The sequence below is a fragment of the Microtus pennsylvanicus genome, chromosome 18, assembly GCF_037038515.1.
Source record: "Microtus pennsylvanicus isolate mMicPen1 chromosome 18, mMicPen1.hap1, whole genome shotgun sequence".
NCBI lineage: Eukaryota > Metazoa > Chordata > Mammalia > Rodentia > Cricetidae > Microtus > Microtus pennsylvanicus.
Window position 1 is genome coordinate 28,213,459 of NC_134596.1, and position 24,639 is coordinate 28,238,097.

The 24,639-nt window shown below is 50.1% G+C and overlaps 1 protein-coding gene across 8 annotated transcripts in view; it reads left to right on the top strand.

Moving 5' to 3' along the window:
• The first annotated feature begins 4,924 nt into the window (after positions 1-4,924).
• Positions 4,925-24,639, top strand: part of Znf710 (zinc finger protein 710) — a 67,376-nt gene continuing 47,661 nt past the window's right edge. The window contains exons 1-2 of one of the 8 annotated variants that reach the window (XM_075952532.1): positions 5,149-6,597; positions 15,397-15,445. Coding sequence is in view for 2 of the 8 variants with exons in the window: in XM_075952527.1 (XP_075808642.1) it covers positions 7,367-7,586; positions 15,397-15,445 (269 nt within the window). In the remaining 6 variants the exon portion in view is untranslated. Of the gene's footprint in view, positions 5,098-5,148; positions 6,598-7,183; positions 8,124-9,538; positions 10,270-15,396; positions 15,446-24,639 lie in introns of those variants that run through there. The other 7 variants (XM_075952527.1, XM_075952533.1, XM_075952528.1 and 4 more) reach the window with 7 other exon arrangements.

A 24,639-nucleotide genomic window follows, 5' to 3' on the forward strand; every position in this document is an offset into this window, starting at 1 on the left:
TTCTGGCTTAGTTATGGTAAAGCCCCATCGAAGCCTGGCACAAGAATGTTGTACAAGAATGTCCCTCTAGCCAGGCATCATTCCAGTAGAGGCAGGAGGATCTTGAGAGTTCCAGGCCAGCCTGGGTTACTAGTGAGTTCAAGGCCAGCCCAAGACAGCCAAGAGCTGAAGAAATGCCTCAGCAGCTAAAGGAAACCGAAGCCAAGCCTGATGGCTGGCGTTCCATCCATGGGACCTGTATGGTGGAGTGCATGCACACATCCCAACAAAATAAATAATCAACGCTAAAATAAAATAAAGGGTATCTGTAGCCTTTGAAAATACAAACAATAAAAAAGGAATGCTTATCCTAGCAGTTTCATAACACTGAAAACTGCATACATCCCACCATCTAACAATTTGTATACATATATACTATGGAATAGTGTAATTTGTTATGAACAATACTGTGGGTGTTAACAGGCAGGAATAGGTATTTGTGACATATTACTTGATCAAACTGATTACAACTCAGTTATGTGATGCGGTTTTGTTAAATTTACTTTTCAATCCCATTTATTTATTGTATTGTAATTATATTTATTTAAATGTGTATATAGTCTATGCATGTGTGCTCTGTGTGTGTCCATGCTGATGTCAATTGCCTTCCTCTATAGTTCTTAACTTCTTTTTTTTTTCCCCAAGACTGGGCTTCTCTGTGTAGCTCTAGCCAGCTTGGAACTCTGTGTTCCGTAGACAGAGAGCTGGCCTTGAATTCAGAGGGATTAAAGGCAGGTGCTACTACTTCCAGAAACTTTATTTTTAATGTTCATGTGTATGTCACCTGCATGTGAGTGTTCTCAGAAACCAGAAGAGGGCATTGGCTCTCCTGGAGCTGGGGTTGCAGGTGATTGTGAGCTGCCAGATGTGGGTGCTGGGAATCAAACATAGGTGCTCTACAAGAGCAGGGAGCCCTCTTAATGGCTGAGCCACCATCCCAGGCATATAAATATAGTCATTTAACAATAATTTATCTATTTATTATTTTAACTTCTTTACTTACTTGGTTTTCTGAGACAGGGTATCTCTGCGTAGCTTTGGAGCCTGTCCTGGAACTCGCACTGTAGACCAGGCTGGCCTCTGCCTCCCAAGTGCTGGGATCAAAGGTGTTTACTGGCTTATTTTATGTAGTTTTATTATATGCCTCTACATGTAAATATGAGGAAGTGGAATGCCCACAACTATACACTAATATATAATGTTTCCAGCTGTTCCCAGGTGATTTCCAGTTTTGTCACAATGTATCTGTGCTATGAGAAGAGAAAGAAAAAGTCAGGCGTGGGGTTGGGCACACCTGGAATCCTACTTGGGATACAAGGTCAGGTCAGCAAGTTTGAAACCAGCTTGGGCTCTATGAGACCCAGATTCGGGGGGAGAGAGGGGCATGTAGGCAAGAGGGAAGAGTCAGTCTGGAGATGTGTACTTGGCATGCAGGAAGCCCTGTGTTCCCAATACTGCGGTAAAATAAGCTACAACACAGGAGTGCACAGCATCCACAGTGGAAGGCGTGGAACACTGGTGTCTCCTGGATCCTTGGATCCACAGGGCATCCTGTCTCTGTGATGTTCATCTGCAGTGTACCTGGAGAGCCCTTGCAGAGGGCTAGGAGTCTTACAGAGGTTTGACTGGACTCTGGAGAACTCAACAACCCCTTCCCACCCGGTGTGAATCGCCGTCAGTTTGTGCCCTGCTCCTAGGAACCTTAGCTGGTTTCCCAGGACCCCATCTTCCTCTGATTCCTACTGGTTCCTCAGGCAGGCTAGAACTCCAAGGATCAGGCTGGGCCTTTGTGCGCAGTTAGTTCCGGTCATGCTCCCGAGATGACATCCTGGCCCTCTTGATCAAATGTGGGTGTTCCCCTGCCAGCCACCCACTGGGACAAGGCATCTTTGAAGAAACATTTCTGCAGCAGCTGGCTCTTGGCCTGTGAGTCACTCTGATTTTCAACCCAGCTTCTCATTTCCAGGTTGCAAGGACACCTCCCCGACACACCTTCATTTCATAGCAAAGGTGAGTAAAAGCTGCCATATATTGCAGGTGCATATGCACCAAGTCGCACAAAAGGTGTGTGCTCTTTTAAGTTTCACTGCACACTGGGAAGCAGGTATTTGCTTCCCTATCTTATTTTTTTTTAATTTATTTTATGTGTGTTGGTGGTTTTTTACTTGGATGTTGGGTCCCCTAAAACTGGAGTTTCAGATGGTTGTGAGCTGCCATGTGGGTGCTGGGAATTGAACCTGCATCCTCTGGAAGAGCAGTCAGCGCTCTTAACCACTGAGCCATATATCCAGCCCTGCTTCCCTTTCTTATATATGAGAAGATCAGTGGTTGACTCAGCCACAGGTCTATGTCGCGTAAGTCTGGGCACTTGAACTATAAGACACTAACAGGTCTAGCCCCCCCCCCCGACTTTTATAGCCTCTCTTCAATATTTTGAAACAAGGTCTCACTATGTATAGCCCAAGCTGGCCTTGACCTTAGATTTTTATGTTGGTAGCTCTGGGAATACAACTCAGACCCCACATATTCTAGATATAGCGCTCTACCACTGAGCTATATTCCCGGCCCTCTTTCTTATATTTTATTTTGAGACATGGTCTCCATATGTTGCCCAGGCTGGCCTTCAAATTTTGATTCTTCTACCTCAATCTCCCAAGAAGCTAGAACGTACAGCTAGTTACTTATTTTTGATTTTCTCTCTTTTTAAACAGGAACTTTCTGTGCCATCCAGGCTGGCCTCAAACTCACAAGATCCACCTGATTCCGTCTCAGAGTGTCGGGGTTACAGGTGGTTAAAGGTCTGTACAGTCGTCATGCCTGACTTCAGTTACCTCCATTTTTACAAGGCAGGGAACTGGGGTTACATTATTTACTGAGTATATTAATCATGTAAGTTGAGGAAGCTGGCAAGTAAAATGGAATAGACTTTGAACATTTCCCTGACACTAATCCCGTCCTCCACTGCACCCACAACCATCCTCATTCCCCAACATGTACTCTATAGTCCCTGACACTAACCCCGTCCTCCACTGCACCCACAACCATCCTCACTCCCCAACATGTACTCTATAGTCCCTGACACCAATCCCGTCCTCCACTGCACCCACAACCATCCTCACTCCCCAACATGTACTCTATAGTCCCTGACACTAATCCCGTCCTCCACTGCACCCACAACCATCCTCATTCCCCAACATGTACTCTATAGTCCCTGACACTAATCCCGTCCTCCACTGCACCCACAACCATCCTCACTCCCCAACATGTACTCTATAGTCCCTGACACTAATCCCGTCCTCCACTGCACCCACAACCATCCTCACTCCCCAACATGTACTCTATAGTCCCTGACACTAATCCCGTCCTCCACTGCACCCACAACCATCCTCATTCCCCAACCTGTACTCTATAGTCCCTGACACTAACCCCGTCCTCCACTGCACCCACAACCATCCTCATTCCCCAACATGTACTCTATGGTGCTGCAAGTGCTTGAATTCTTCTCTTTTTTTTTCCCTCTATATAATAGTGCCTGGCTTGTAACTCATTATGTAGACCAGGCTGCCTCAAAGTCACAGAGATCCACCTGCTTCTTCCTCTGTGTCCCCAGTGCTGGGATTAAAGCATTATCACCAGGCCTGGCTGCTAGAACTCAACAGTTACTAGAATTTAGAATGTCTTTTTTGTGTGTGTGTGTTCTGCAGGCAAATTGTTCCCTCCCACTTTTTTTTGTTATTGTGGTGGTGGTGGTTTTGAGACAGGGTCTGCCTGCCTCTGCCACCCAAGTGCTGGGATTAAAGGCCTGGTGCCACCACACCGGGCTCCCTCCTGTGCTTTTGACTGGCACAGCCCTACTTATCTAGATGTGACCTTCAGGAAGCCCCACAGACCACCCTGTCCTCTAAGTTGTTCCCTCACACTGCACTCAAATTGTCTGTTGTTCCCACCCCCACCCCAAGCTTTTTTTTGTTTTTTTGAGAAGGGGTCTCATGTAACCAGCCTTAAACTTCTGACCTTCTAGACTCTGAGATTATAATCATGTACAACAACTGTGCCTCTCCCTTTTTAGTTTTGTTGTCACAAGGTCTTGCTCTAATGGTCCTGGCTATCCCGGTATTTAGAACGTAGCCTGTGCTGGCCTTAAACTCCTGACAATCCTCCTGCCTCAGTTTCCCAAGTGCTGGGATTACAAGCATGCACCATGATGCCTGGCTCTGAGGCCCAGCTCTCTTTTGCTCCTCTACCAGTTTGCAAAGACAGAGAACAAGGAGCCCGAATGGCTGGTGGTTAAGTCTTTAGGACCAGGCTGAGGGGTTGGCACTAAGCAGGTACATAGCAGATGTAGTTGAATGAACGAATACGCGACTCTTAGAGATGACTTTGTCTCTTTTTTGGAGGCTATGGCTTGGGTATTCTGAAAAGGGTCAGGTAATGACAGAACTGTGGCGTCTGGCATTCCCCAATACAAGGGTGTACTGGGAAGTCGCTGGGGTCAGGAGAGAGGCCCCAATGTGCTGAGCCTGAAATCATGGGGTCGTTCTTGCTGAACCAACTCTCTGGCTTCTGTTTTCTCACTCCTTGCCAGAAATAAATCATGTTCTGAGTGACTGGAGTCATTGCTCACAGCTCCGTGAGCTGGTGTAGGGTGGGGCGAGGGGCAGTGGCCTTGGGGCTCCGGTCAGCAAAGGCCCAGGCCTTTGGGCTGGGGGGAGGGGAAGGAGTGGCTGGTCCTATCCCTAGGAGGCTGCAGTCATGGGGGGGAGAGACAATGGGGCTCAGCGTCTGCTCCTAGCTGGGAGAAGGGACCCTCCAGTGAAAAGCCAGGGAGAGCAGGGAAGTGTGGGAGGAATTGATGAGAAGGGGTGGAGCCAAGGAGATGCAGCCCGGAGGAAGGAGGGAAGGGAAAGGAAGAGCGCAGGGAGGGGAGAGGATCCAGGCTTCTCTTCGGCTCGGTGACCTGGTCCGGAGCCGCAGCTTCCCTCGCTTTGTCTGGGCCCGCCGAGACCTCAAGTTTCTCGCCCAGCTGCAGCCCCAGTCCAAGGGCCAGGCATCCAGCAGGTGCTCAATACTTACTTGGGAAAATAAGAAATGTGGCCAACTTTGCTCTGGGAACTTTTCCCCCGTGTTGTCTCCACTCCTCCGGAGAAGCCGAGGACAGAGCTGGTTTTGGGAGCACGCCCAGGCGCCCCATGAATAATTGACCCTTGGTGGCGACACTGCCCGGCTCTGTCCGCGGGCTCGGTACCCGCCCTGCGTCGGAGTCGAGCGGCGCAGCTGAGTGGCGGGTGTCCGGGAGGTTGGAGGCGGGGTGTCCGGCCTGTCCCAGAGCTGGGAGGAGGCCAGGCTACACTGAACCCCGGGCCCCGCTGGGAGCCACAAGGGCCCAGACCTCAGCTAACGACCACGCCTCGGCGCCCCCAGCCGTGCACCCCGGGACCGAACCCAGGCCATGGACTTGGGGAGGCCGCGAGGGGCTGAACTCCTCTGAACCCCTTCCCACCCGGGTCCCAGCGATCGCAGCCGGAGCCGTTCCCTCGAGTCTGACCGTCCAGGGCTCTGAACAGCTGTTTAAAGGCGCTTTACTGTTCAGGGCTCTGCGGCTACGTTTGCTTCAAGCCCATCTGCCCACTTAAAAAATATATTAAATGAAGAGCAACCCCCCCCGCCCCCAGCTTTCACCCCTGGCTGGGGAGGGGGCGGACTCAGAGCCCCTACCCGTATTTCGGAAGGACGGGGCTCCTAGGGACTCCCCCGGACTCCCATCCCAGAGGCTCTTCTTTGGGATAGGACACCCCAGGCTTCCTGGGGGGGGCTGTTCTCTCGGGCCCCCTTTGTGCCTGGCAGGGACAGCCCCCCATTTCCATTCGAGGTTCTGACGCTCCCTCTCCCCCGCTTGTTAATCTTTGTTCCCCTTTTCTGCTGAGAGGAGGGAAAAAAAGAGGGAGAGGGAGAAAGAAAAGAAGGAAAAAGGCGTGACTCGATTTTCAAACGAAACTCCCACAGCAAACAAAACCCTTTTAGAGAAATAAGAAAGGAGGAAGGAGGAAGAAAAGAGGAAAGGGGAAGAAAAAAAAACAGAAGCCTCCAGGCTTGCAATTCGAGTAGCAGAGTTGCACCGAAAGAAAAGAAGAAAAATCCTCTCTGCGGTAGAAAGAGAAAAAGAAAACTTGGGCCGACAAGAGGGGGGTGCTGGGGGGGTGGAAGGAAGTGAGAAAACAAAAGAGAGATAAAAGGGCTGCTTTTCTGTCTCTCTTCCTCTGCGAGCTGGCTTAGGAGGAGCTGTTTAGCATCCCTTCACGTCAGCCCTGCCTCATTCCCTTCTTCCAGGGAGGGAGAGAGCGCGAGCGAGCGAGCGAGCGCGAGAGAGAGCAGGAGGGAGAGAGAGAGAGAGAGGGGGAGAGAGAAAGAGAGGAGCCGGAGGGAGGGTGGCAGAGCAGGGCGGGCGCGCGTGGAGGCGGCGCGCAGCAGCAACCCGGGCGGTGGGCAGCAGGAGCCCCCGGCCCGCCCGGCCCGGCCAGCCGAGGGCACCCAGCGCCAGGAGCCGCGCCCGGACCCAGGGTGAGTGTCCCGCGCGGCCCATGGCCCCGCCAACCCCCCGGCGGCCCGCGGCGGGGTGGCTGGGGGCGCGGGGGTGGGTCGCTGCGGCCGCGGTCGACCCGCCCCCCGCCTCTCCCCGGGGACGGCGGCGCGCAGGCCCGCAGCCGCGCTGCAAACATGTCGTCTTTTCCTTTCACTTCCACATTCCCTCATGCCGGAGAGCTGGAGCGAGAGAGGGAGAGCTGGGGAAAGAGGGAGAGATGGCGTCTGGGGGGGAGCGAGAGGGGGGAAGGGAAGGAGAGAGAGGGAGAGAGGGAGGAGAGCGCGCGAAGGGGAAGAGAGAGAGAGAGAGAGAGAGAGAGAGAGAGAGAGAGAGAGAGAGAGAGAGAGAGAGAGAGAAGCAGAGGCAGAGAGAGGCAAAATGAAAGGAAAGCGCGGCGGCGGCGCGGGAGGCCGGGGAGGCGCCGGCGGTCTCCGGCCCGCACGTGGGTGTCGCGGCGCTCGGGGACGCTCCCCCCCGCACCCGGCCCGGGACTCAAAGTTTCACCCCTCGCCGCCCCGCCCCTGCGGCTGCCCACAAACTTTTTACTCCGGGAGCGGGTGGGGTGGCCGCGCGGCCGAGCCAGTGGGGTGGCGAGGGCGCAGCGCGCTGCTGGGGTGCCCGGCGCCCCTCGAGGTCAACGGGGGTCTCCAGTCGGGTGCCGCGCGGGCCTCAGGTCCCCCTCGGTAGCCCCTGCTCGGACCTGTTGAAGGCGCTCGCCCGGTGCAGGGAAAGGGTGGGCAGATCCCCATGGCTGGTCTAGAGCCTCCCGTGGCTCGTCCTCCCTTCCTCGCCGCCCCCTCTCCCTCTCCTCGCGGTCATTTTCCTAATTGGACGGAGCTGTGGGGCGTGATCGTCGGCGTCAGATCGAGGAGCCCCCCGAATTCGGTGGTCTTCCTTCCCCGACTCCTAGACCCCACTGAACCGGCCTCGGTGTTACCCCCACCCCGAGCTGCGGACTTGCTAACTCGTGCGTAGCGGGGTTGTTGGTTTTCTTTTCTTTTTTCTCTCTCTCTCTCTCTTTTTTTTAACTTGCCTTTTAAGATGACTTTTATGGTCCCTGCAACTGCTTCCCTCCAGTCTAAACTGTAGTTTGGGAAGATTTAAGAGGCCAGGGAGGTGCTTGTGTGGCCTTTAACTAATCCAAAACGGTCATTAATGTATCTCTACGCCCTGCGAGATGGTTCCGGCCAGGCCATGCAGTAGCCTGGGTGTGTTTTCACCCGGACACTGCGGAGTTCCTCTACGGTCTTAGCGGCCAGCCTGCCAGTGAGGGGACACTTGACCCGCGGGCCCAGTGCCCTATCTTCGAAGGGCACCCTGGGCGTCTTTCTTTCCGTTTACAATGGAAACTGTCCGCCACTGTCCACCTGAAGCCGTAACTAGTCCCTGTGGGTACCTCGGAAGCTCACAAAACTCCCCCACAGGTGGGAGGAGGACTTTGTGCTGTTGGGGGTCATCCAGCCAGCTTTGACGCTGCCCTCTCAGCCTTGCCTTTTGTGCGTGTGTAAGTAAAAGCAGTCAAAGTTCATGTCTGCCAAAGAGAAGAGCTGGTGTGTGGGAACAGGGGGCGGGGGAGGGCTTGTATCACCTTACTAGGGCTCTTCAAAGGTTCAGGGAGCTGGTGTGGGAAAGGGGGGAAAGGTCCGGTCCTTCACCGTCTTTAGATTTAAGAAAGTGTATTGTTATCAAAGCTGGTGGGCCTGTCTGGTTTTTATTTTGAGAGGTCGTGTGACCATCGCTTTATCACTTGTTTCAAAGCAAACTTACCTTTGAGAGCTTGGCTCGGTGGTTTGGTCTGCTCCCCTCTCATCCCACACCCTAACCCCGTGCCAGGCACCTGCTCTTCTTGGAGCACTACCTTGAATTGACGGCTCCTAGCTCCAGCCACCTTGTGGAGCTGGCTTTGCTGCCTGAGGGCACTGGATAGAGCTTGGGGTAGGGGGAAATGGACAGGTGGATCCTATCTTGTTCCTCTAGTCTGGTCTGGTTTCTTGCACGACCATGTGCCAAGAGTTTTTCTGTGAGTTTCACGGGGACGACTGACTTCTTGGTTGCCTAGCATGTCTTCTTCAAGCTGTTCTGAGCTGACCCTTGGGCCCATGGTGTATGAGGTATTTATTTTGTACTCTTCTGTCACAACGAGGCATTTTATTTTAGGATCTCTACCTAGAGACAAGGAGACAGACAAGGTCTGGAATATCTTTTGGGTTGGAGGAAAGAGTAATGGGGATCATCAGAGAGTTTGCATAGCTTCTGGTTTGCCTTGTGGCCTAGAAACCTCTCTAGCAAGGCTGATCTTGGGAACCAGCTAACGACTATTTCCTTTTCTTTTGAGACTGAGTCTCATTACCTAGTCCAGACTGGCCTTGAACTGGTGATCTTCCTGTCTCTCCCGAGTGCTGAGGCTATAGGCCTTGCCGTCCTGCCTGGCTCTGGCATGGCTTGTTTCTAGAAGGGTATTAGTTACCTGTGGGTAACTAACCCCTTTGGGGTTTGCATATCAGATATTTTACATTATGATTCTTTTTTATTTTTATCTATTGGTTTTTCGAGACAGAGTTTTCTCAGTGTAACAGTCCTAGCTGCCCTGGAGCTAACTGTGTAGACTAGGCCGGCCACGAACTCACAGACATCTTGTTTGCCCACTGAGTGCTGGGATTAAAGGCATGTGCCACCCATGCCTGGCCTATATTAGAATTCTTTTTTTTTTTTTTTTTTGAGACAGTGTTTCTCTGTGAAATAGCCCTAGCTATCCTGGAAGGAACTAGCTTTTGTAGACCAGGCTGGTATTGAACTCATGAAGATCTGCCTGCCTCTGCCTCCTGAGTGCTGGGATTAAAGACGTGTGCCACCACTGCCCTGCCTGATTCTTTTTTTTTTGTTTTTTTTGTTTTTTTTTTTTTTTGAGACAGGGTTTCTCTGTAGCTTTGGAGCCTGTCCTGGAACTAGCTCTGTAGACCAGGCTGGTCTCGAAGTCACAGAGATCCGCCTGCCTCTGCCTCCCGAGTGCTGGGATTAAAGGCGTGCGCCACCACCGCCCGGCCTTGCCTGATTCTTAACAGTGGTCAAATTACAATTATGAAGTAACAATGAAATAATTTTATGGTTGGGGGTCACCACAGCATAAGACACTGCATTAAAGGGTCACAGCCTTAGGCAGGTTGGAACCACAGAATAGTAGAAATCTAAAAGGAGGCATCTTTGCATCTCAGAGGAAACAGGTGAGGGGGCCCACCACTCCCCACACACTGGTGGTGCAGGTTCCTCCTTTGCCGCAGTCACCCACAGGTCCCTCACGCCTTACCAGGGCTTGGCCCCATGCAAGCTCACCCAGTTTGCAGAAGGGAAGGATCCCACCTATGCTAGGTCTCTGGTAAAGATGGTCGAACCATTGCTTTGACTTCAAAACTAGAAAATCTTAGAGACTGCTTAAAAACATCCAAGACAGGAAGAGCACCCATTGACCTAACAGTCAATAGCGGGGAGCCCCCGGGGTTTTGTTCCCAGCACTTCCCACAAGGCCTCTACCTTGACTGCTGCTACAGCTTCCCAGCCGCACATCCTTCAAAGAACATGACTATGAAGACATGGCGCCAACCAGGGGCTTGTAGTGCCTGTGCAGGCCAGGGTAACATGGCCTTATTTTCTAGGTATGCCGTCCTTGCTGCTCTGGGGGACTGGGCAGGCCAGGGCAGTTATCAGGGGAGCTTGCTATTTTAACACCAACCTCTTTAAAGCCCTAGCAGTTCAGCGGGGTGGAAGTTTAGTCATCAGGATGTCCCTAAATTACTGGGTTTTGATCTGGAATACTTTCTTCATACTTTGTGCTTGTGCGTGGTTTATTTAGGGTTGGCTAGAGGGGAAGAATGGGGACAGAAGCAAGGGCCCCAGCTAGCTGATCTCCCCCATTCAGGGTTTAGATCTGCTAGAATGTCTGTTTAGTGGGGCAGAGAGCTTGGCTTTGTATGGATTTTCCCTTGCCAATCTATTTATTATTGATTTATTTATTGCTTATTTGCTCTGCCCATTGCTAAGCCCATGTAAGACTAATATACAGTTGGCCTTTCATAAATACTTGTTGAATGATGTACTGGGCATTAGGAAAAGCATTTCCCTCCCAGGAGTAGCCCAGAAATGACACACAGAGGCAGGGACAGGGAGGTGATTGATGGGAACTGCAGAGTTGTGCTGTGATTCATTGTCTCAAACAAGCTCCAGACAGGTAAGGCAGGAGGGGGCTGGGAAGAGTGGATCCTGAATGGGTGGAGCCACAGGGTGGAGACTTCTGCAAAACAATAGAGAGGTTTTGAATTGGACTCAAGACACTGGGAGAATAACACAGTCAGGTGTTCCGGGCCAGGATTATGCTAAAGTATATATATCATCTCCCATAGTCCTTGTCAGGTGCTGGCAAACACATGGCTGTGCTCTCGCTTGGTAGCCTGGGAAACAGCCCAGAGGAGTCAAGGCACTTGTCTGGGGCCTCAGAGCTAGCTAGTCTGAACCAGGCAGAGTGGCTTCTGACTTTGCTTCCCTGCAGTAACAATGTGGCCAGGCCTCTCTACTTGTACAAAGGAACTGGGTCTTCAGCTTTTGGGTTCTTCTGAAAGGACAGTGGAAGAGAAGCGGATAAAAGCATTGTCAGTCTGCCCCAGAGAGGGAGGGGTCCTCACACTGCCTGAGGATGGCTCGGCCGGTGAGGGCTGAAAGGGTGTGCTTGCTTTCCAGGCGCTGGTTACTCCCCAGTAGCAGTCCCAGATCAGGACTATTTTTGTACCTGACAAGAATTTAGGATGCATGCGCACACGTATGAACACAGGTGATGCCTGAATTGAATCTAGGGTTTTGCACATGTGCAGAACCACTGAGCTACACCCCTACCTGATTGGAGTATGTTTACACTGGTGGGAATTTTAAAGCTTAGGACTGTACTGTTGAGCGCTGGGCAAATGGCTCAGGCAGGAAAGTGTTTGCCTTGCAAACAGGAGGACCAGAGTTAGAGGGTCAGCACCCACATGAAATCCATGGTACACACTTGTAACTCTAGAATTGGCGAGGTGGAGACAGGAGGGTTTCTGGGGCTTACTGGGTAGGCACCCTAACTAATCTAGGAGACCATATCTCAAAACCAAGTGGATGCCTGTAGACATGAATATGTGCACCCCCCCACACAAATGCACCCGCATATAGGAACACACACACACACACAAGAAAGGTCACTATTGGACATTTGGGGTCTCCAGATGTCCCACATATACAGGCCAGTCTGCTAGCCCAGCGTGGTTCAGATCAGCGCAGCTGCCTGTGTCTGGGCAGTCTATGGTGTTCTAGGCACTATGCTGACCCGTCCTCCTGGAGCTCGCAGTCTGTCTGGGAGACAGACATTAAACGAATAATTACACAAATACTCTTTAATTACAGTTGTTATAAATGCTTCAAAGGAAAAAGTTCAGAGGCATAGGAGGCAATAATTAGGGAGGGAGGAGCGAAGGGACGGTCCCTGAAGAAAGGGCATTTGAAACAGCCTCCTGACTGGGAAGGAGGGTTTTAACCAGGGTGGTATACATTGTTGTCTTTTCTTTCTTTGGGAATAGAAACAGTAAAGAAGAGAAAGGCACTCTGGGTAATAATGCACAGGTTTAGACAGCTGGTACCCGTCTGACTGAAAAACCTTTATTAACATTTTGTTTCTTTTTATTAAAGATTTTATTTAATTTTATGTGCATTGCTGTTTTGTCTGCATTCGTGTCTGCATTAGGGTGTTGTGTTGGATCCCCTGGAACTGCAGTTATAGATGGTTGTGAACCGCCATGTGGATGCTGGGAATTGAACTTGGGTCCTCTGGAAGAGCAGCCTTTGCTCTTAACCGCTGAGCCGTCTCTCCATCCCCCAAACATTTTATTTCTTCACTATGTATGTGTTTGAGCACAAGAATGCCATGGCACCTTGTGTGGAGTCAGAGGACAATTTTGTCTTTCCATCATATGGATTCTGGGGAATTGAACTTAGGTCGTGGGGCTTGACAGCAGGTGCCTTAGCCTGCGAAGCTATCCTGCTGACAGCTCCTCTCCCCTCTTGATGGGTTTCTGTTTGTTTGGTTGTTTTTAGTAACTAAGGCTGGCCTCAATTGCTTTGTAGCTGAGAGACTGGCCTTGAACACCCGGTCCTCCTCTAGCAGCTCCCAAGTGCTGGGATTGCAGGCACGTGCCACCAAACCCTGCTTGCCTTAAGTTCACAGCCACCCTCCTGCCCCTGCCTCCCCAGTGTTAGGATTCCAGGCACCTCACCAGGCCTGGCTGGGTCTGTTCACTTGGACATGAATCTTGCTGTCCTATGTGGTTGATGTACCAGCACCATCTGCATTATCTGGGAGCCTGGCAGAAATGCAGGCTCCTGGGCCCCTGGGCAGGTTTGCTGAACCTGCATTTTAACAAGAGCACTCCAGAGGTGGCACAGGTGGACACAAGACCCGAACTGGAAGGTTATTAGTTTTGCAGGCAAGGAGCGGTGTGACCTGGAACACCGGCTCTGCCAAGTAGCAGGGAATTAGGCAATTTCCCAGGGCCCTTCTGGCGGCTCTGACCTTTAGTTTTGTAGCTTTGTGCTGTTTGCAAGCCTGTTGAGGGCCAGGGTCAGCGCCACTGCCGCCTCCACCGCTGTGCCCTGCAGCCTTCACCCCTGGGGTCTCCCCTTTCACTTTAGTAAAGCACTCAGTACCCTTAGAGCTTTTATGACACAGATCAGGATCAGGAAGTTGTAAGGGGTATTGGAGTTTTGTGGCGCGGACTGTACTCAGGGAGACAGAGCCTAAGTAAGGAAAACTGACGAGGTCAAAGGGCTTTAGGGAAGAGAGAGGTAAGGTTTCTGCCAGAAGTGGAAGTTCAAGGAGGGGGAGGGGGGAACCTGCTCAGTCATTCATGGGTGGGAACTTAGTCCCTGGCTCCCTGAAGTGACTTCAGGGAGGACTAGACAGTCCTTTATTTCCTGCAGTTGGGATGGGGTTTTTACTGGAGCCATGCAGGTTTTGTTTGTGGTGTGGAGTAGGAAGAAGACTACTCATTAGCATCAGAGGAGCCCTTGACTCTGACGCAGTGGATCTCAGCCTGTGGGTCTTGTCCCTTCCCAGAGGTCACGTTTTAGATGTTTACATTACCATTCAGAATGGTAGCAAAGTTACAGTTATGAAGTAGCAATGGAGTAACTTTATGTTGGGGGTCACCATGACACAAGGAACTGTATTAAAAGGTCGCAGCGTTAGGACGGTTGAGAACCACTGGTCTAAGCTGAGCTGCTGGTGATAGAACCCAGGGTCTCTTGCGTGCAAAGCCAGAGAAAAATGTCACCACTGGCTACAGCTGTAGCCCTTTTTCTTTTTTTCCCCTTTTTCACTTTCATTTTAATAAAATGATTGTGTGGGGGAGGGGTGTATGTGCACGTGGCTGTGAGAACAATTTGTGGGCATCCACTCTCCTACCACCATGTGGGTCCTGGGGATTGAACCTGGGTTGTTAGATGTGATGGTCAGTACCCTTACTCTTTGAGCCATCTTGCTGACCCTCTCTTTTTGAGATAAGGCTTAAACTTACCTTGCTCCATAGCCAGGGCAGACTGTGACTAGCTATCACCCAGATCTTTGGTTCAACAGTACTTACTATGTCCTGGGCACAATTCTAAGTACTTTATATACCGTCAATTAGCTTAATTCCTTATTTTTTTCCTTCTGGTGGGGGGTGGAGATTGAGACAGTCCTGTAGCCTAGGCTGCCCTCCAGCACGCTGTGTGGAACTGAAGCTGGCCTTGAACTCCGAATCCCCCTTCCTATACTTCCTGTGCTGGAATTGCGGGCGTGTGCTACTGTAGGGAGCTCTGTTTCAATATTTAAATTAGCTCCTTTAAATAGAATAACTTTGCTGAAGTCACATGTAGCAAGCACTAGACACAGCCAGACACATGTAGCGAGCATCCTCGGACACAGGTGGGCTGGGGGTGAGATCCTGTGGTAGTAGCGAGGCGCCCTCCCCCGTAGTAAGTGTTTCCTGATTGTTCACGTGTGTGACAGGAAGAATTTTCCTAAGGAAACAGAGAGTGGCTGGGGCCAGGTTCCCAGACTGCCCCTGAAATCCCACTTCGCCACTGGGTCCAAGTTCCTCTAATTTGCAAAGCAAAGAATTAGCAAGCGAGATGCCGGCAGCCTTGAAGACTAAACATTGCCCTAGCCGAGCCTTTGAAGAGTTGCACCCTTGAATTAGGGGAGGGGGCTGTAAGAGGAAATTGGGGTAGATCCCCAAACGGAACAGATTAAAGGGTGTTAAAACCGAAGCTGGGCCAAATGCATGTCAGCAGCATCATAAGGTGAAATAACTGCTTTTATTACCTCCTGATTAACGCGTGGTGCTCCCAGGCCCGACCCTCCCCCACCCCCACTGCCTTGTCCCCCTCCACCCCACCCCGCAATAGAGGCTTTGCCTTCTCTTTTACTCTTTCCTGAGCTATCTGAATTTTCATTCGTATGATTTTTCCCTTTATAACATATATGCGTGTGTTTGCAAACGAGGTCAAATCACTATCAGGAGTAAGCTGCCCTCTAAGAGGGCTTTGGTTCCGTCTTTCACACCCGCCATTGTACGAGTTTCTGGTATTAAATATATATGCTCTATTATGTGTTTATTTCTGGGAGTTCGCAGAGAACTGTGGGGGAACGTAAGGGTTTTCTGAGCAGTCAGAACTAAGCAGAAGAGATCGTGGCCTGACTGTCTTCCCTCTGTACCCCTGGCTAGGAACGACAGAGTCAGAACGAGGCTGGAAGGACAGCTACGGAAAGCACGGGTGAGACACTAACTCTGGTGACAGCTCCCTTGTGTGTGGTTCGTCTGGGGGTGGGGGAGGTTGTATGACTGCGTGCCACCCTGGACACCCTCCCATCTACAGCAGGACGGTGATGGCATGGTTGTGGCTTCCTGGTTGTGAAGGCAGTTCTGCATGCCTGGGAAAACACAGAGGCAAACTTGACCACTGGTGTTACCTGTCAGTCACACCAGTCTTCCCAGTACTGACCACGTCCGAGCTGCTCTCTTGAGAACTGTAGGTGCCCTTTGGAAGGCAGTGGTGTGGTTGGTTAATCTCACTTTGATTCTGATGCTGGACCCCGGACCTACAAACGGTCGCATCTGACAAGTGCTTTGTTCTGTCGTTGTGACTCTATTAGCTTTAGACCTCAAGGAGGCTTGTGGAAAATGCCTTTGCTCGTCCTCCCTCTGTACCCCTACTTGATGTGGGCCTGTTCACCCCTGCCCAAGCTGGAAACCTGTGCCTGCTTCCCTAGGCAGCTGCCCCTGCCCTTCCATCATGTGCTGCCCCCACCCCCTAACCCTCACCCCCGATTGCCTCAGTAGGAGTAGGCTTCCTTATCCTGGGTTCCAGGTTTCTGTCTACATTTGTGGACAGGCCAGTCTGCTGTCGCCTTTCTTTTCTTCCTTTTTTTTTTGGGGGGGGGGGGAGGCTTTCCAGGCAGGGTTTCTCTATGTAACCCTATCTGTCCTGGAACTAGCTCTGTAGACCAGGCTGGCCTCGAACTCACAGAGATCCGCCTGCCGCTGCCTCCCGAATGCTGGGATTAAAGGCGTGCGCCACCACTGCCCAGCCTGTTTTCCTTTTTTCTTTTTACATCTACAGACTGCAAAAGATTTAGAGATACTTGGTGTCTGTCTTTTGTTTGTTCATATTTTGAGACTCCTTGGAATTCAGTATGTAAATCAGGCTAGACTCAAACTCACCTGGCTGGGATTAAAGGTGTGCATAACCACGCCCTACCTTTCCCCCCCAAACAATGCAGCCACTGTTGTCCCCGCTAGCACTCATTTGTCACAGTAATTTAGCTGCTTTTCTTTTCTTTTTTCTTTTCTTCTGTCCTTTCTTTCCTCTCTCCCTCCTCTTTTTGTCTTGTTTTGTTTTTCAAGATAGGGTTTCTCTGTGTGGCCCTGACTGTCCTACAATTCGCTCTGTAGACCACGCTGGTCTCAAACTCAGAGATCCGCCTGCTTCTGCCTCCAGAGTGCTGGGATTAAAGGCGTGCGCCATCACCACCTGGTCTTTTGGAGAGGGGCTCTCGCTATGCAGCTTGTTGTGTAGACCAGGCTGACCTCATTCACGGCTATGCCAGCCTCTGCCTCTTGAGTGCTGAGATCAAAGGCATACAACACCATTCCCACCTTCTTTTCTTTCTTTAATTCCACAAATAAATTAGTTGCTGTGGTAATTTGGATGTAACTGTCCCCCATAAACTCACTGTTAGGTACTTTTAGGAGGTGTGGCTTCGTTGGAGTAGGTGTGGCCTCGTTGGAGGAAGTGTGTCACTGTGAGGGTGGGTTTTGAGATTTCCTATGCTCAAGACACCGCCCACTGTCACAGACCATTTCCTGTTGCCTTCTGATGTAGCCAGCACCACGTCTGCCTGCACGCTGCCATGATTTTAATGGACTGAACCTCCGAACTGTAAGCGAGCCCCCTCGATTCAGTGTTTTCCTTGTAAGAGTTGCTGTGGTCATGGTGTCTCAGCTATAGAAGCCCCAACTAAAACAAGTGCTGCTAAAAAAACTTTTTTACGAGTGTGTGTACGCGTGTGTGCACACTCAAGCACTCGCTCATTCATTAGAACTCGAGGGACAACTTAGGAGAGTCGGTTCTGTTTTACCCTGCGAGAGCTGATGAGTGAACTCTGGTTCAGGTTGTTAGACTTGGCGTCGCATAGCTGCTGAGCCATCTCGTCACCCGGATGCTGTTTTAGATGCTATGTGTGCTTATCGCTGTCTTGGCTGTCTTTTTCCTCGTCTTCAGCATCTGGTTTATGCAGGTTTTCCCCTTCATCTCAGCTCTTTCTAGGATTATAACATTTTATGGCGATGGTTTTTCAATCAGAAAATTTCAGTTTCTAAATGGCTAAAAATTTTATTTTATTATATTTAAGAATTAGTTTCACTGGGTATAGAATACGAGCTTGACCGTTGTTTGCTCTTGGTACTTACAGGCGGTGTTCCGCATGTGTTTGTTTTTTTAGACAGGGTCTCACTGTATAACTTCCTGGAGCTCACTTTGTAGACCAGGCTGGCCATAAACTCACAGAAATCCTCCTGCCTCTGCCTGGGACTGAAAGCATGTGCCAGCACACCTGATCCTTTCAATATTGATGTAGAAGTTGCTGGCCCAGTTAGGTCCTCCCTGATTGCCCCAGGGATGGAGAGAGCAGAGTGGAAAACTACGCTTTTGCGCTTCCCTATAAAAGTATGAAGGAGTGGATTTCGTGCTGCTGCGCTGAGGGTTTGTTAGGACCTTAAAACAGGAATGGACGGCCTGCTCAGACCCCCACACTCAGACTCAGCTTTCTGAAAGCTTGGAGCCATGTTCCTGTTCCTTCTTTCTGGATCACTGACCAGTGCCTGGCTCACTGTTGGGAAGAGTCATTGCTTAATAGATACCTATTGATTGAGCAGAATTTATGATAAAATCGATGTTACTCTTCTTGAATAATAATAAGAATGTTGTAAGGCCACCTGTCCTGTGATTGCGGGCGAGTCCGCTTGCTCTTTCTGGCCAGTCTCTGAAAGACACTTTCTTTTTTTTTTTTGTTTTTGTTTTTTTTTTTTTTTTTCGAGACAAGGTTTCTCTGTGGTTTTGGAGCCTGTCCTGGAACTAGCTCTTGTAGACCAGGCTGGTCTCGAACTCACAGAGATCCGCCTGCCTCTGCCTCCCTAGTGCTGGGATTACAGGCGTGCGCCACCACCGCCCGGCTGAAAGACACTTTCTAAGGTATTCTGAGATACCGGTTCAGTGCAGTTTATGAGTGTTGCTACAACACCAGATGTCAACTCTTGCCTCACAGCTGTTATGGAGAGATGAGAGGGCTGCTGAAAGAGCATGACCTAGAGGTAGCTGGACGTGAACTGGAAGAGAGGGAAACGGGCCAGTGGTGGCGCATGCCTTTAACCCCAGCACTCGGGATGCAGAGGCGGGCCGAACTCTGAGTTTAGGATAGCCAGGAATACACAGTGAAATTCTACCTTGAAAGACAAACAAAGGGCTGGGAAGATGGCTCAAAGGTTAAGAGAACTGACTGCTGTTCCGGAGGTCCTGAGTTCAATTCCCAGCAACCACATGGTGACTCACAACCATCTATAATGAGATCTGGTGCCCAGAACACTATATACATAATAAATAAATTTATAAAAAAGAAAAGAAAAACAAACGAAAGAAAGAAGAAAAAAAGAGTGAGCTTCCATAATATAGGGACTGGGTTACATTGCTGACCTGGTGTGCATAAGGCCTCAGCAGATTATAAAATTATAAAATTTTGACAGCTGGTTTTAAAGATGTGTACCACACTGCCCAGCTCCAAGCTCTCTTCTTTTGAATTGATACTTCATTGGTCAAGAGTCTGTCTTCCTCCATCTACTTGGCTAGACCCAGTTGAATGTGTGTAAATCTCTGCTGTGTCTCCAGGGCAAAGCTTGGGCAATAGGTGGCGAAGGCAAGCCCTGCCCGCTGCATCAGACACAATGGTGGAGATTAGAGATGGACTCTGCAGTCCTGTCTTTGAAGGGGCCAGCTTTCATCAGAACGTCTGAACTTCAGCATTATTTCAAGGGAGCTTTTATTACTGCCTGTGAACTGGCCTTAGGTAGGCGCCGGCCACTGCCTGATGCCCAGAGAGATCACTCTCTGCTCTCTGAAACTGATGCCTTTACTTTGTCTTATGGTCAAGAAGTTTTCAGAGCCGAAAGCACTTAGTCCTTTAGAAGATTCCAGCAGAATAATTTTTAAAATGTATTTTTCAGAACACAGGTGTAAATTGGGTGGTATGCCTTTAATTAAAGGGGAGAAAAGTTATGTATTTTTTGTCTTTATTTTTGGTCTCAGAAATATCTGCATTGTTTTCCAAAGCCGGGGTATTGACTGCTGTCCCTGTGCTGAGGAGAAATGCTGTGTAGAGACAACGCTGGAGGCGTTAGCCGTGTATGTGTATAATACAAGACTAATTTACAGGCTACAGCTTCAGGAAGAGTTGGATGGCTGTAAGAGATACGGAACCATCCTGTACCAGCTGGCGTGGTGTGTGATGTGTTTATTTCTAAGTTAGAGTTCCTGTTTCTTCACAAAGGCAGGGTCCTTTTAGGTGGTGGTCTCAGGGCTAGGAAGTTCTTGTGTGTGTGAGCTGATGGGCGCAGTACCCTGTCACTTGGCAGTTCCACCAGGGACACATCCCGACAGCCCGCCTTTGCCATGTCCCTGGGTCTCGGTGCCATCTCGGTGCCATCCCATCTCCATGTGAGTTTCCTGCCCGGTGATGGAGTTGCATGGGTGAGTGAAGAGGGGCTGCCCAATAAATGTTCCCCAGAGAGATGCGTTTTGATACTTAAGATAGGCTTTTGATCATAACAAGGCCTGGAGGCATCCAGCCGCCTCCCTTGCTCCCGAGGTTTTCCTGGTACGTGAATAATTAAGTCTGTGCCAAGTGGAGTTGTGCTCCCTTGGGCTCCAGGACACCAGTTTGAATGAGGACCACGTCTAACTAACGTGGTGTTCTAAATGCTCTGTCCATTTTCTTCGGCTCCATCCGTATCTGGGGAAACCTCCCCGTAGTGTGGGCTGGGTTCTGATTCTCTTAGAGAGCTCATGGGAATTTCGCTGCTGACCCCGACTTTGGAGACTTTTTTAAAAAACTAGATTGTGAAAATTCTCACCTCCAAATCTCAGCACAGAATCTGCCCCTAGCCTTTTTGAGATGAGGTCTCATGTAGTAGGCCAAGCTAGTCTTAAATCAGCAGAGTAGCCCAGGCTGGCCATAAATTCCTGATCCTCTTACCTGTGCCTCTCAAATGCTAGGATTATGGGTATGAGCCACCACTTCTAGAATCCACATGCGCACACACGCGCACACACATACATGTGCATCCCCATGCAGGATAGACTATTGCTGTGTTGCCTGGGCTAGCCTCTAATACCGAGCAGTCTTTCTGCCTCGGTCTCCTGAGTTGTTAGATTGCAGGTAAACCCAGCTGGAGACTGGCTATTTCCCCTCTCTTCTGAATTTACTGTCCACTGTGGTGGCCACTGCCCTTCTTCAAAGAAGAGCCAAGATAAAGGGGCTTCGCTTTCTCCCCCCTCAGCTCCTCATCCCCCCACACGGAGAGGACCTGCACAGAGAGGCTATGTCCTCAGAATTCGGAAACCTCGTTGTGTGTGACCCTGGACTGGGTGTTTCCTTGGGTGGTGGTGGCGCACGCCTTTAATCCCAGGGAGGTAGGGGTAGGCTGATCTCTGTGGGTTCGAGATCTACAAAGTGAGTTTCAGGACAGTCAGGGCTGTTATACAGAGAAACCTTGACCAATAAAAAAAAGTTTCTGTCAACTTTTTTTTTTTTAAATCCAACTCCTTCATGTGTTTGGTGAGTGAAAAGTTTGGATCTTGGAGCTAGCATTGCCCATGCCCCTTTCTCTCAGAATAACAGTAGCCATGCATGGTGGTACATACTCGTAATTCTGATAGAGACTGAGCTAGGAAGATCACGGGGTTACCAAGAGTTCGAGGCCGGTCTGTACCAAGCTCGTGTGAAACTATAGCCTGAGACCCTGTCTCAAAATTAACAAAAAGGGGATTGGGGAGACATTTCAGTTGGGAAAGCGCTTGCTTGCTTGCTTCACCAACATAGAGGCCCAACAGCAGCCGTGTAAAAGGCCAGTCAGGTCTGTAAGCTCAGCTCTGGGAAGTGGGAACAGGCAGAGCCAGTCTGTCTGGTGAGCTGCAGCGTCAGTGAGACATCTGTCTGGAAAGAAAATGAGGAGGAGAGCACACACAAGTGCATTTGTGTGCACATGGTCCAGTGCACACACCCCAAGAACACATGTATGCATGACAGAGAGAATAACACACAGAGATCATATGAAAATTACCTATGATTGACCTCTTTTTTGTTTTTTTCGAGACAAGGCTTCTCTGTGTAGCCCTGGCTGTCTGGCCTCGAACTCAAGAGATTCACCTGCCCCTGCTTCTGTGTACTGGGATTAAAGGCGTGCACCACCACCACCCAGCATGACTTTTTCCTTATTACAAAGAGATTTGTTGCAGGAAAATTAGGATTATAAATGGTGAAAAAATCTATAGTTATTAGTATTTTAAAAGGAGAGTCTATGTGGGCTGGAGAGATGGCTCAGCGGTTAAGAGCATTGCCTGCTCTTCCGAAGGTCCTGAGTTCAATTCCCAGCAATCACATGGTGGCTCACAACCATCTGTAATGAGGTCTGGTGCCCTCTTCTGGCCTGCAGGCATACACACAGACAGAATATTGTATACATAATAAATAAATAGCTATAAAAAAAAGAGTCTATGTAAACCCTTTCAGTGTATGAGATTGTATTGTTTGTACCATCTTGTTACTTAATTAACAATGTTAAATTAGTTTTTTAATTAAAATTCTCTTTGGGTTAAACAGCCTCCTTCAGATCACTGTAAAGAATTTTTTTTTTAAATTTGTTTTTTGGATTTTTTCGAGACAGGGTTTCTTCGTAGCTTTTGGTTCCTGTCCTGAAACTAGCTCTTGTAGACCAGGCTGACCTCGAACTCACAGAGATCCGCCTGCCTCTGCCACCCGAGTGCTGGGATTAAAGGCGTGCGCCACCACCGCCTGGCCACTGTAAAGAATTTATAGCATTCTTTTGAGCCAGTGGATGGCCTTTTTAATCAAAGGTTGGCATTGGGTGTCTTCCTCAATTGCTGTCTGCCTGGAGCTCACCAATTTGCTTTGATTGGCCAAGCCTTGGGGATCCCCTTGCCTCTGTCTGCGCAGTACTGGGGTAGTTGCAGCTGCTTGAGTAGTGGGAGTCAAACTCTAGTCAAGATAGGGTTTCTCTGTGTGATAATCATGGTTGTCCTGGAACTCTCTTTGTAGACTAGGCTGGCCTTGAACTCATAGAGAACTGCCTGCTTCTGCCTCCCAAATGCTGGGATTAATGGTGTGGCTCAAACTCTAGTTTTATGACCACACAGCAAGTTTACCAAGCAAGGCATCCTCCAGCCCCAGGACTGGGATTTATTTAATGCAGTCTTTGCAGTTAAGTTGTGTTCTGGTTTTTGTTGTCATTGTTTTGGATTTTGGAGACAGGGTCTCACCCTGTAGACCAGGCTAGTCTGGAACTCTCTAGCCCAGGCTGGCCTCAAACTCTTGGCAAACCTCCTGCCACAGCTTCCCAAGTACAGAGATTATAAGCATTAGCCTCTGTGGTGGTTTGAGAGAAAATGACCCCTAACTATTAGGAGGTGTGGCTTTGTTGGAGTGGGTGTGGCCTTGTTGGAGGTATCACTGTGGGGGCGGGCTTTGAGGTCTCCTATGCTCAAGACACTGCCCAGGACACCACCCAGTGTGTCAGTTCACTTCCTGTTGCCTTCTGATCAAGTTGTAGCCAGCACCGTGTCTGTCTGCTTCGCTGCCGTGCTCGCCGCCATGATGATCACGGGCCAAACATCTAAACTGTAAGCCACCGTATGAATGAAATGCTTTCCCTTTTAGGAAATTGCCTTGGTCATGGTGTCTCTTCACAGCCAGACAAACCCTCACTAGGACAGCCTCTGTTCTCCCCTAAGGACATAGTTAGGCAGCGACATTGCCTTGCAGAAATACCCATAGCATTTTGTTTCTTTTCACTGGACACCATCTTTTGTTTTAACACCGTCTGTTTGTTTGGTTTTAGCTTTGGGGGATTATAAGTTCTCTTTCCCAGTCTTTCCCACATACATAGCTAGCAAGAAGCCTGGGAGATGCTAGCCTCATTGGCCTGGGAAAGAAAAGTTTATCTTGGTGCCTCTGTTTAGCACCTTGAGCTCCAGGTCTGGGTTCAGAGGTCCTGTCTTACCCTTCTAACCTCAGGCAACACTCAGGCTGTGGTTCCCTGGGAAACCTTCTAGGGCTTAGGGCAGAAGGGAGCCTATCAGGGAACTGAGGCCTGTCTCTTTGGTAGGAAGATAGCCCTAAAACAAACATCCTGTCCAAAATCTAGAGACCACTGTGGGAAAATGCTGAGGCTGGCCCTGCTGGGCCTTGGGTGGAGGGAGCTTCTGATATCCTGTGCAGGCTCCTGTCCAGACCTGAGCCTCCCACACCCTAAGCCTTCGATCCTCATCTGGTAAAGGAACAGAGGGAAGTTAGACGGACTTTCTTGAGGAAGTAGCATTCGTGTGGGCTAAATTGGGCCTTCCTGTTCCTTGTCCTGCCTGGGTCTTCCTTTTTTCCCTCCCCGTGTGCCACATGGTAGTTGGTGGGGGCTCTTGGGGCCTTCTCTCCTTAGCTTTTTTTCTACTCATGCTGACATTGAGGCCTGTGTTTGACTATGTCCACACATCAGAATACTCCTCAACCTCTGAACCCAGCTGAGGCCCAGCCCAGCCTGCTGTCTTCTCTCAAGCTTGCCTGGGAAGGCCACAGGCTTGAGGAGGCCCAAACTGCCTTCCCCCAAGAGACCCAACATGCCAGCTGCTGCTGCCCAAATGGGTAACAACAAAAAAAAAAAAGCGCACAAGCCCACCCCCGAGAGAAGCGTCGTTTGAGTTTCTATGAACCTGATGACTCTAGCTAGAAATGAGAGGTGCAGGTTGGGAGAGGGAGCCTGGATGCTTCCCCTGGGGTGGGCTTTGTTTAAATTTTAATATGCTCTTCCTTTCTCTCCAAGCACCAGCCCGGCTCCCAGCTCCTTTGTCACTCTTTCCCTGTTATCTTGCTGGTGGATGAGATCCCTTATCTGCTCTGCCCTCCCTTTCTTCCTAGTGCAGCATCCCCCCCCCCATCCCAGACTGTGTCCCTCCCCCATGGGTGACAGAGCCTGATAGATTCCCTTCTGCAACCTTAGATTCAGATGGAGCTTGTCACTTTGCTCTTTAGCCAGCTTCATTTGGGGAAACGGACTGACTACTCTTAATGGTAGGCCTCTTGGGTGTCCTTTGAGGGGTGTTCTGCCCCCCCTTAGCGCTGCGGGGAGCCA